Source organism: Lolium perenne, chromosome 4 (genome assembly GCF_019359855.2).
Source record: "Lolium perenne isolate Kyuss_39 chromosome 4, Kyuss_2.0, whole genome shotgun sequence".
In the NCBI taxonomy this organism is placed as follows: domain Eukaryota; kingdom Viridiplantae; phylum Streptophyta; class Magnoliopsida; order Poales; family Poaceae; genus Lolium; species Lolium perenne.
In genome coordinates, this window is record NC_067247.2 from 141241746 (window position 1) to 141252980 (window position 11235).

General features: G+C 47.4%; 1 protein-coding gene across 1 annotated transcript; it reads left to right on the plus strand.

Moving 5' to 3' along the window:
- The first annotated feature begins 811 nt into the window (after nucleotides 1-811).
- On the plus strand, nucleotides 812-6304 carry LOC127294063 (probable non-inhibitory serpin-Z9). The gene is made up of 3 exons (XM_051323811.1): nucleotides 812-1419; nucleotides 4077-4853; nucleotides 5589-6304. The coding sequence occupies exons 1-2, from the start codon at nucleotides 847-849 to the stop codon at nucleotides 4845-4847; spliced, it is 1344 nt and encodes a 447-aa protein (XP_051179771.1). The 5' UTR covers nucleotides 812-846; the 3' UTR covers nucleotides 4848-4853; nucleotides 5589-6304.
- Nucleotides 6305-11235: the final 4931 nt, after the last annotated feature.

The following is an 11235-nucleotide window of genomic DNA, read 5'->3' on the forward strand; positions in this document are numbered from 1 at the left end:
ACCCAAAACTATGTGCTCTAATCTACTAGAGCGCACAATATTTTCCCTTTTTCGAAAACCTAAAGCCTATACGGATCTCAGTGCAATATATGCATCAAATAGTCAGAAACCAATCGTGAGTTAAGAGAAAAAAAGGTAGACACCTAATGAACTTCAGCAAATAGTCTTTTTAAGGTATATTTTAGCGCGAGCCAAATTTATATCATACAATAAAACATGACTCACCTTCATGGGTTCAGAAATAGGGGTCATCGTTGTCGTTCCAAGCCCTCCACTGTCGACATAGACCCTCTCCTTCATCCATTGAATGCCCCTTCCCGCTTAGCAAGCGCCTTAGGTGGACCATTCGGTCGCAGCGCCCCTCATAATGAGTGATAGCATCCATTGCGTCAATTATGGTTTGGAGAACAGGAACGGAAATGAGTGGGAACCAGGTCATGTTAGGGTTTGCCTCTGTTCAATTTGAGCCACATGGGTCAATTTTGAGCGGGAAAAAGTTAGGTGTGGTAGGAAAAATAACGATATTTTCTAACATAACTTAGGATTTTAGCTCAATTTAGTGAACTATTAACGGGTTTTTCATTTATTTAGCACTAAAAGTGCATAGCTTTAGCTAAAGCGATCTCAATATTCTAAAGGGACGCTATAGCGCAAGAGCATGCTAGTTAAATTTTGGTATTTTTTTCTTTAAAGTAAAATGGTTTGTTTAGGGTACTGGGCCGGAATCTTTGTTCAGAGAAGACGGCCTGTGTTACTTGGGCCCCAAATCCAATCGGCGTGGTTGAACCCTAACTAAACCCTGACACGGCGTCGACGGCGAGAAAGTTCCTTCTTTTCCATCCCAAAATGCGGCACTTCTCCTCCCTCCCGCGAGTGCTCCGCCGGAGCGCCGCCCCCAAACCCCACAGGCCGCGGACCGCCGCCCCGAAACCGCACCCATCCTCGTCCTCCCCAGCGCCGGTTCCCGACGTCAAGGCGCCCGATGCGCCGGCGCCGGCGCCGATGCCGACGAGGCCATGGGAGGAGGCCCTGGACGCGGCGCAACGCGCGTTCTGCCTGCCCCTCGCCGGCCGCGTCCTCGCCGCCGCTGGAACCGGCAACGCCGCCGTGTCCCCCGCCGGAGTCCACGCCGCGCTCGCCCTCGCCGCCTCCGGCGCGCAGGGCGCCACGCGGAGGCAGATGCTCGGCGCGCTGGGCTGCGGCGGCGGCGGCGGCAAGGGCGCCGCGGCCGACGCCGCCAACGTGGCGTCGCGTGTGGTCAAGCGCGTGCTCAAGGACCGGGCCAAGTCTGGTGGCCCACGGCTCACGTTCGCCTCTGGCGTGTGGGCCGACGCGTCGAGGGCGCTCTCGCCGGAGTTCGTGGACGGTGCCGGTGGCCTGTATGGGTCAGCGGCCAAGACGGCCGATTTCAAGGGCACGGTATGTCCTATGGCTCCTTCCTCACAATGATTGTGCGGTGATTGTAATTTCAGAGTACTATATGCTTCGCCATGAGTTTCCGCAATGTGGCGGTCAAAATGTGAAACGTCTCAATTTCTCGTTCATGAATGTTGAAACATGCTTAGGGCTCCTTTGATTCATAGGATAGGAGAATTGTAGGAATAGGAAAAAGATAGGATTAGTATGTCATGCCTAGTAGAATCCTATAGGAAGATGAATTCTCTTTGATTGTGCCAAAGTAATTTTTCCATGAGGTATGACCTCATGTTCTTTTCCTATAGGATTTACACTACAAAATTCCTATAGGATTATTTCCTATAGGATATGTTCCTATGAATCAAACAAGTAGTGTAGGAAAAAATCCCATAGGATCTATATCCTCCTACATAGTTCCTACACAATTCCTATGAATCAAAGGAGCCCTTAGTATTTGACAGGAATCGTCCCTTTTATTCATGTATCATCTGATTAGTTTAGGTAGTCGGTACTTCCATATATGTTGGTGCTTTCTGTACTGTCTTTTACTTATCTGTTCAATTGTTTTGCTATAGGCTTCTCCCTTTGACGAAATTTCTTTCTTCTGGTACTACCTCCATTTGTATTTAATCGACGCGGCTGACTTCACTGCGTGCCTGTATTTTGCTTGCTGCTGGAGTAGATGTTAATTGCAGCTAGGGTTGTGTGTTTGGTAGAAATTGAAATTTTGGTTAGGGAAATTCAGTATTTGTGTAATTTCGGTTAGTGCAAAAAGGTAACCAAAATGGTGCCCAAAAACAGGAAACCAAGGTTTGTTCATTTTGGGGTTTACATCGAGTTTCTCAGCATATATCACAAGGGACAGTTTCAACACATGAAATGAGTATTGGGACAGTGGATCACGGGACCAATGGTGACAGGGTTCCTTGACTACCGGAAGTGGAGCTGGGCAAAAAGTCTGCTGTTGTGGAGCTGTTGCAAAAACGTGCTTATTTCACAGGACTCAGCCTTCTTATTCATGTATCATCTGATTAGTTTAGGTAGTCGGTACTTCTATATATGTTGGTGCTTTCTGCTTTACTGTCTTCTACTTACCTGTTCAACTATTTTGCTATAGGCTTCTCCCTTTGTCGATATTTCTTTCCTCTGGTACTACCTCCATTTGTATTTAATCGACGCAGCTGACTTCACTGCGTGCCTGTATTTTGCTTGCTGCTGGCGTCGATTAAAACGGACCGGGGGGAGTAGATGTTAATTGCACCTAGGGGTGTGTGTTCGGTAGAAATTGAAATTTTGGTTAGGGAAATTCAGTATTTGCGTAATTTCGGTTAGTGCAGAAAGGTAACCAAAATGTTGCCCAAAAACAGGAAACCAAAAAAGTTGGTTCGTTTTGGGGTTTACATTGATCACAAGGGACAGTTTCTGCACATGAATTGATTATTGGGACAGAGGATCACGGGACCAATGGTGACAGGGTTCCTTGACTACCGGAAGTGGAGCTGGGCAGATGTGGAGCTGGGCAAAAAGTCTGCCGTTGTGGAGCTGGTGCAAAAAGTCTGCCGTTGTGGAGCTGGGCAGATGTCACCTGCGCCGGAGTGGAGAGCAAGGTGTGGTGGCGACTGACTGGAGAGCCAGGCCGTGGACTCGCGGCCACCGCAGGATTGGATGGATATGTTGCTACCTTGCAGGCAGGGGGACAGTCAACGCCGGAAACAGGGGTCGCAGTGCTCCTCCTGTTAGTTCAGCGGGCAACGGGAGGCTGGTGCAAGGCAACAGAAATGTTGGTCGGCGGTGCAGGATACTGAGGGTGACTGGTGGCGCAGCGGGGGCGGCAACGCCTAACCTAGCTAAGTGATGCGGGTGCGAGACTGCGGGGTGCGGGATTCGTGGGCTGGGTCTTGTAATGAGCCAGGTGGGCCTATTGGCGGAGTACCGGACGAACAGTTCAGGCTGGGCTTTTTTTTGGGTAACCAAGAAAAATACTGAGACGACTGAACTTTGTTCGGTTAAGAGTATTATAAACTGAACAAAACCATGCTAACAGGAAAAACCTAGGCTTTATTTCTTTCGGTTTGCTGTTCACTGGTTTTTATGCCTAGCCCTTGCAACACGGAAGCCCATCATGCCAGTATTTCATCATAAAAGTAGAGGAAATATTTGGTGGAAACCAAGTTACGGTGGAAACTATGTTTTGAAGTTTCTAAAAACCAAATTCAGTAATGAACATCAACTTTCTAACATAACATATTTTTGAAGATTTCTAGGAAACTTCAAAACGTGTTTCCACGGAGTTTTCATTGAAATTGGTTTCCACCAGATACAATCTCGTGAAAGTATAAACTGTTGGGTAATTACTTTAAGATCCTATAAAAGCTTTTTCTTGATTAATTTGAATTTGAACGGTAAGATACTAATCTATTTTTCTACTCCCTCCGTCCATTAATAGATGTCCAATGGTTCATCTAAATTTGGATGTATCTATGTCTAAAAAATGTCTAGATACATTCGAATTTAGACAAACTTTTGACATTTAAAAATGGACAGAGGTAGTAGAAAAAGTAACTTGGTGATGCAGTAATCTTGTGGTATAAGCTGTATTACAGATGCTTTGTGTTTCTTAATTTCGATATTTATGGAATTTTTTTTCTTGATATTTGTAGCCAGAAGATGCTGCTGAGCAAATTAACTCGTGGGTCAGCAAGTCCACGAAACAAACCATTACCTCACTCCTTCCAGATGGAATAATTGACCACAATACAGGGCTTGTACTTGGGAGTGCAGTGTATTTTAGAGGCAGATGGTTGGATAAGACTGATATAGGGAAGACTGCTGAACAAAAATTCTACTGTCTGGATGGAACACCTGTCCTGGTGCCCTTTGTAGAGTATGACAGGACGCGTCTGTTTGCAGTGCATGATGGGTTCAAAGTTATTAAGCTTCCTTACAGGCAAGGAAAGAATGAACGGAAGTTTTCCATGTACATTTTTCTCCCAGATGCTCATGATGGCCTGTTTGAATTATCCAAAAAGATTTTCTCTGAACCAACTTTCTTGGAACAACATTGGCCAACAGAGAAGCGCCATGTTGGTATTCGGGTGCCCAAATTCACGATATCTTTTCAGATCGACATGAAGGATTTTCTGAAAGATATGGGCCTTGAATTACCATTCTGCCGTGATGCAGATTTCAAAGATATGGTGAAGGAAGATGACTCCAAGGAACCTTTGTTTCTATCTGATGTACTTCATAAAGTAATCTTAGAGGTGAATGATGATGAGATTGAAGAAACTTCTGTGAATCAGAGCACAGGCAAGCCTTTACCAAGAGAGCACTTCGCTGCCGACCACCCATTTTTCTTTGTCATTCGAGAGGAAGTGTCTGCTACAGTTATCTTCATGGGGCATGTGCTTGATCCTTCATCACAGCCGTAGAATCAGGTTTAAGACTTTTAACACCATATTACATGTATTTGAGATTATCTCTGCTTTCCCGATCTGCCTGATCTTTACTTTAGTATGTGAATAATTCATGCACTGTGTGTCAGCAGGTTGTGTGTTCCTATTTGGCAGCATGCTGCCAAGTAGTTAGGCTTAGTTTACTTTCTCCATCGTTTGCTAAACCATGTTGTGATATTTCAATATATGCTTGTTATCTGCTGCCTAAAAATCTTCAGGAATGTGTGCAATATGTAGCAGAAACTTCAATTTACGTGTCTATATTAGAAGTCTTATGTATTGGTTGGTATTGAGTCTATTACTTTGTGGAAACTGGGTGATAGCAGATTGGTGGTTGCACAGCGGCATCACCGTATTGACTAGTGTTAAAATAGTGTGTGTGGCAGATTAACCTTGTTAGTCATTTCGCGGTTCGAATAAACCTGACTCTTTCACGGCTTCTTTTTAAGAATATACTCTCCCCCTCTGCCCTACGACTTGTCAGTACTTTGTAGTTTGAACTACCAGCCTCCATTTTAATTCTGTCAACAGTTTCTTATTTTGCATGGTTTTGTTGTTTTATTTTCATATAGCATAGTGAGATTTTCATGCCTTTTTCTTACCAGGAATAAGCTAGGAAATTTCACTATATAGAGCCTTTCATTTACATAAGTTTGTTGCTCTTATACCCAAGTATGAAATCTCTAACTTCGATGACATTCATTTGGTTGTCAACAGGTTTGTCTGATATTTGGTGGTGAATGAAGCACAAGCGTGTGAATCTGTGCCTGTGACACTATTTAACCTCACACTGATCAAAAGTGAAGAATTTGCTGATGAAGTTCAGATGAAAGGAAACAAGGGTATCATAGTCTCATTGCTTAAGATTCTGTCGGCACCAAGAACTCTACCTGACAGTTAATTGTCACCAATCTGGGAACCATGAGTAGAATAGAACACTAATAAAAATACTCAAATGTGGGAATGCCCTTGACGAGGTGAGCAATTCCCAGAGAGGAAGAAAGTTTCTTCTTCAGCTCTCTTACGCTTAATTCACAAGGCAACGGTTGCTTCTTCAGCTTCACCGATGGCTACACTCTACTGACAGTGTCGGCGGCTTCGGGCTTTCTTCCTAAAATGGCTATACTGACACTGTTTTATGCACATCAATATCTGTGCGGCAGTGAAACGTGATCTGTGAACATCTGCTGGGCCGCTATTTGTCTTGCTCATCTCTAGTGGTGATGATGACTGGGCGATGAGGTTGGTGGCCTTTCGACCTGGAAGAAGAAAAAGGATGTCTGGCACTCTCTCAAAACTGTTTGGCTTTCTGGCCTTCTCTAACTGATAATTTGTTCTTTCGTTTTCGTACCTTTTCTTCCTTCTGTTTGCAACAACCTGGACAGCAAAAGAAATTTATTTCTTGTTGAAAATGTAGCACAGGATTTCTCAAATCAATCTCTGAAGCATTTGCATAGATTGCAGCTTACACGCCAGTGAATAGCTATATTACAAAATATAAGATTGAATCAGGAAACAGTTAATTTTTAATTTTTAATCCTAGTTTCTTAGATAGATCAAACGCTGCTCCCTACACGGGAATGCGACATTGGCTCTAACTATTTTCCTCCGTGGCAGATGTAGCATGCACATGCAATGCACATCAGCCAGCCCAAACGGAAAGCAATGTCTATACAAAAGGAAGGGAAATGTGTGACCATAACTTCATTTATTAAACTGTTAAGATATGCTGACCTTCATGTAGAATGCAAGACCTGCCAGCATCACAGTTGCCAGGAGGCCAGTCTGGCCAATTTGGTGGATTGATATTTCCAACCAGAACCAAGGGTGCAGCTTCTGTGGGCCCCTTTGTGCATGCCAACTATACAACCCAGGTGTATGGGCTGTGCAATGCCACAGTGCACCATTTGGTGTTAATATATGGGGTAGTATTTAGTTGTGGTATTGTTGGGTTTTAACCAACATTGTGTTGGACTCTCTTCAGGGCATGCTAAATTCTGAAAGTGGCTACAGTTAGTAGAAGTCCAGAAGTGGTTACGCTTGGGGCCCTCAGGTTAGGGAACACTGGAAACATCATTTTTTTTTCTGTAGCTGAAACAGGTGCAGCATGGGCTTGAATAGTCTTTGTTGTGCACCTGAGGTGCTGAAGATTAATTCGTTTCAAAGGCACTGAACACAATGTGGTTTAAAGAAAAAGGGATTCACTGCCTTTTTTCCCCCATTTGCGTGATAGTTTGAACCCTTAAACCGGACATGATTTACATGTAAAAAATGGTTAAACTGGTATAAAATTCAGACACATACATATTTATCTGAGGCTAATGTTTTTAGTTTCACAAAAGAAAAATTGTAAGGTACTGTCTTTTTAGTTTGTAGTATATAATGAGATGCATCAGCCACCTCCGTCCAGCTTGCAGGTTTGGCAACTAGTGAGTAGCCACTAATGGCATGAGCACCTTCTCTGATTCTCGCAAAGATTTGTGAACAAATTGTCAAACTAACAAGTCAACAACCCACATTCTGCTCTGGCTCCCATGATATTTTGTTTTTTCCTTTTGGAGTAGGTAATGGGAACAATATTGGGGTTTTCCTATGATTGAAGGCAGCAATAATATGGGACTGATTGGTTTCCACGTGAAGCCTCGGACAGTATGTATGGCAAACCATCGCACGGGAATCTAGCTATAAGCCACTATGAATCAGTGTGGAACTAAAAAAACAGTTGCAGAAGGAAACAAACTAACAAAGCCAAGTTGAAGTCCTAAATATACTCAAAAACTTTCGCCTGGCGCCTTTGTTGGAATAATACCCTGTGTATCATAGATAAACTATACACACCTGCTACTTAACCCTAAAATGATATACAAAAGTTCAACACCTAATGTCATGCGACAAAGTTCTTTTTCAATCAAACCAAGTGCCAGAAACCGCATCCTGCGTCCTCTTCAAGTGCTGTTTCACCATTCAAATATGGTCCAATGTTAAGAATTGGCTTGGGCTAAGTGATGTTGACACAAGTGGTTGGCATGCAATGCGATCCGTCAAAGAGTGGTGGATTGAAGGAGTTCAAAGCATGAGCAATCAATGAAGGCTATGGCGTCGCTTGCAATGTTGATCTCTTGGGAAATTTGGAAAGAAAGAAACTCTCGCTTCTTCCGGAACGAAGCTTCTACTTCAAACATGAGTAATGTGATGCCACGTGGGTAGGCTTTGTATTTCTTTACTTGAATTGGTCAAGCTTTGTTTGGTTTGTAAGATCTGTATAATCTTCTTCTTAGTCAGTGAAAATTGCGAATCTTGTGCCTTATTCCAAAAAAAAAAAGTGCCAGAATCATCAAGCAGATATTCGGAGACACAGATTCTCCAGAGTGCAAAATCCATCAAGTGGAACTTGGGTTTAACTCCAAGGTCAAGGGCAGTATTAACCATTAGAGAGCAGTGGCATAACAAAATGATGTGATCACTGCCTTTCACATCCATCCTATCAAGTTATCTAGCTTTCCCTCCTTCCTAATGGATATGAATTGGCTACGAGAGGGTTGACCTGACGATCAAACATAGGTAGGTCAGACCTAATCATAGTATTCTTGTACAACTGTACAAGATAGAGACCAAATGGAACCGGACACTCCAACTAGCCTACTGATAAGTCCACCTAACCAAACCCTTCCTGCTCCCCTAGCTAGGGCGCCGGTCCAGATAATTCTTGTCAATCACACGCTTATGAACAATGTTTTGAACGACGTCAAGATCAATACTGATGCTCAATCATATCCCCAGGAAATGGTTCTTGGATGAGAAGTTCCGAAACAAAACAGTCAAAAACCTGCTGTTTTTGCCACGCCATCCCAAGGGCAAGCAAATCTCAAACTAACATCAAACAAAGAGAGAGACTGACTTGTTTTTCTGAAGATGAACAGAGTCTCATTGTAGTAGTTGTATGTCGTGAGTGTAGAAAGGGATGCAACTCACAATGTATTGATTGGGTACATATGGCGTTACATATATAGGCCACGTCCTCGACTATACAAGGAAGGAGGCGGGCCCAATAATCAATACAAAGATATATATCGCTATACATAACTACAGAAGATACACATCCAGATATATAAGGATATGTATCTCAACACACCCCCCCCGCAGTCGAAGCGTCGCCTGGTCGAACGCATAGACTGGACCGGAACTCCTCAAATGATGCCGTAGGGAGACCCTTGGTCATGATATCCGCAAATTGTTGGGAGGTGGGCACATGAAGTACTCGAATGTGTCCAAGGGCCACCTGTTCCCGAACAAAGTGGATGTCCAGCTCAATATGCTTGGTACGGCGATGGTGGACCGGGTTGGCAGAGAGGTAAACGGCGGAGACATTGTCGCAATAGATCACGGTGGCTTTGGCAACAGGACACGAGAGCTCAACGAGGAGTTGCCGCAACCAAGAGACCTCGGCAACCGCGTTAGCAACAGCCCGGTACTCCGCTTCGGCGCTGGAGCGAGAGACCGTGGGTTGTCGCTTAGAAGACCAGGAGATGAGCGAAGGTCCGAAGTAGACGCAAAGAGCTGCACGTGGAGCGACGCGTGTCGGGGCAGCCTGCCCAATCGGCGTCCGAGTAGGCGACGATGTCCGTGGCGGTGGAGGCGTGGAGGGAGAGGCCGAAGTCCATGGTGCCACGAATGTAGCGGAGGATCCGCTTGACCGCAGCCCAATGAGGATCCCGCGGAGCATGCATGTGAAGGCACACCTGCTGGACAACATACTGCAGCTCGGGGCGGGTCAAGGTGAGGTACTGCAGGGCACCGACGATGGAGATAAAATGACGCATCCGTGGCCAACGAACCATCCGTGGCGGAGAGCTTGGACTTCGTGTCGACAGGCGTGGCCGCGGATTTGCAATTAAGCATACCGGCGCGGTCCAGGAGCTCGTGGGCGTACTTGCGCTGATGAAGGAAGAAGCCGTCGGTGCGACGTACGACCTCGATGCCGAGGAAGTAGTGCAGGGGCCCCAAGTCCTTGAGGGCAAACTCAGCGCGAAGACGCTCGGTGATTTGTCGCAGGAGGTCCGTGGAGCTGGCCGTCAAGATGATGTCGTCGACGTAGAACAGCAGGTACGCGGTGGTGGCACCATTGTTGTACACAAACAGCGAGGCATCGGAGCGGGTGGAGCGGAAGCCGAGTTGGTGAAGAAACGCTGCGATGCGCTGGTACCAGGCGCGTGGGGCCTGCTTGAGCCCGTATAACGAGCGCGAGAGCAGGCACACATGGTCGGGGTGGGCGCTGTCGATGAAACCCGTGGGCTGCTGGCAGAAGACCTGCTCCTCGAGATGGCCATGAAGAAAGGCGTTGGAGACGTCCATCTGGTGCACGGGCCACGCACGGGAGACCGCGAGCTGAAGGACGGTGCGGATCGTCCCGGGCTTGACAACCGGGGCTAAGGTGTCGGTGAAGTCGACGCCGGCACGCTGGCGAAAGCCACGAACCACCCACCGCGCCTTGTGACGGTCGAGAGTACCGTCCGGATGGAACTTGTGCTTGAAGACCCACTTCCCGGTGATGATGTTGGCGTGGGGGGGTCGGGGAACAAGCGTCCATGTCTGGTTCCGCTGCAGGGCGTCAAACTCGTCATGCATGGCTGCAAGCCACTGCGGGTGGCGGAGAGCAGCCCGGGCAGAGGCGGGCAGGGGTGATGGCGTGGATGCTGAAGGCGCGGAAGTTGACGCGGTACAGACGTACTCGTCCGAGGGGTACCGCATGCTCGGGACGCGAATCCCTGCACGGGCGCGCGTGAGGGGCCCCGTGGCCGGCGGTGGAGGAGGCGGCGGCGGAGCCGGAGGCGAGGCGTCGCTCGGCGCCTGACCGAGGCTCGAGGGAGACGCAAGCGGCGTCGAGGCAGATGAACCCGGCGAAGAGGCCTCGCCCGGCGAAGACGGCGCGGCGCCCGAGCTGAGGCTCGAGGGCGACGCAGGCGGCATCGAGGCGGGCGTCGGCGCAGGTGTCGGCGCGGGTGTTGGCGTGGGGTCACCCGAGACATGGCTCGAGGGTGACCCAGAGGGTGGCGAGGCAGCGCCCGAGACAGCTCAAGGGCGCGGCGGAGAACGACGAGGCAGTGCCCGAGTCCGAGCTCGAGGGCACTGCAGCCGGCGGACCTGTAGGGGGTCGACGCCGGGGACCATCAATAGTCGAAGGAGGAGTGTCGACCACCTGTCTCTGTGCAAAAGGAAAGCAATGCTCATCAAAGTACACGTGCCGGGAAGTGATGACGCGGTGAGAAACCGGATCATAGCAGCGGTAGCCTTTGGTGTTAGCCGGGTAACCGAGGAAAACACACGGAACGGAACGAGGGGCGAGTTTATGAGGAGTGGTGGCGGC

Excerpts from the sequence above, each read along its gene's own strand:
- LOC127294063 (XM_051323811.1), top strand. The coding sequence starts at position 847 with ATGCGGCACTTCTCCTCCCTCCCGCGAGTGCTCCGCCGGAGCGCCGCC. Across the intron at positions 1,420-4,076 it reads CGGCCGATTTCAAGGGCACG|CCAGAAGATGCTGCTGAGCA; the intron begins GTATGTCCTATG and ends TGATATTTGTAG.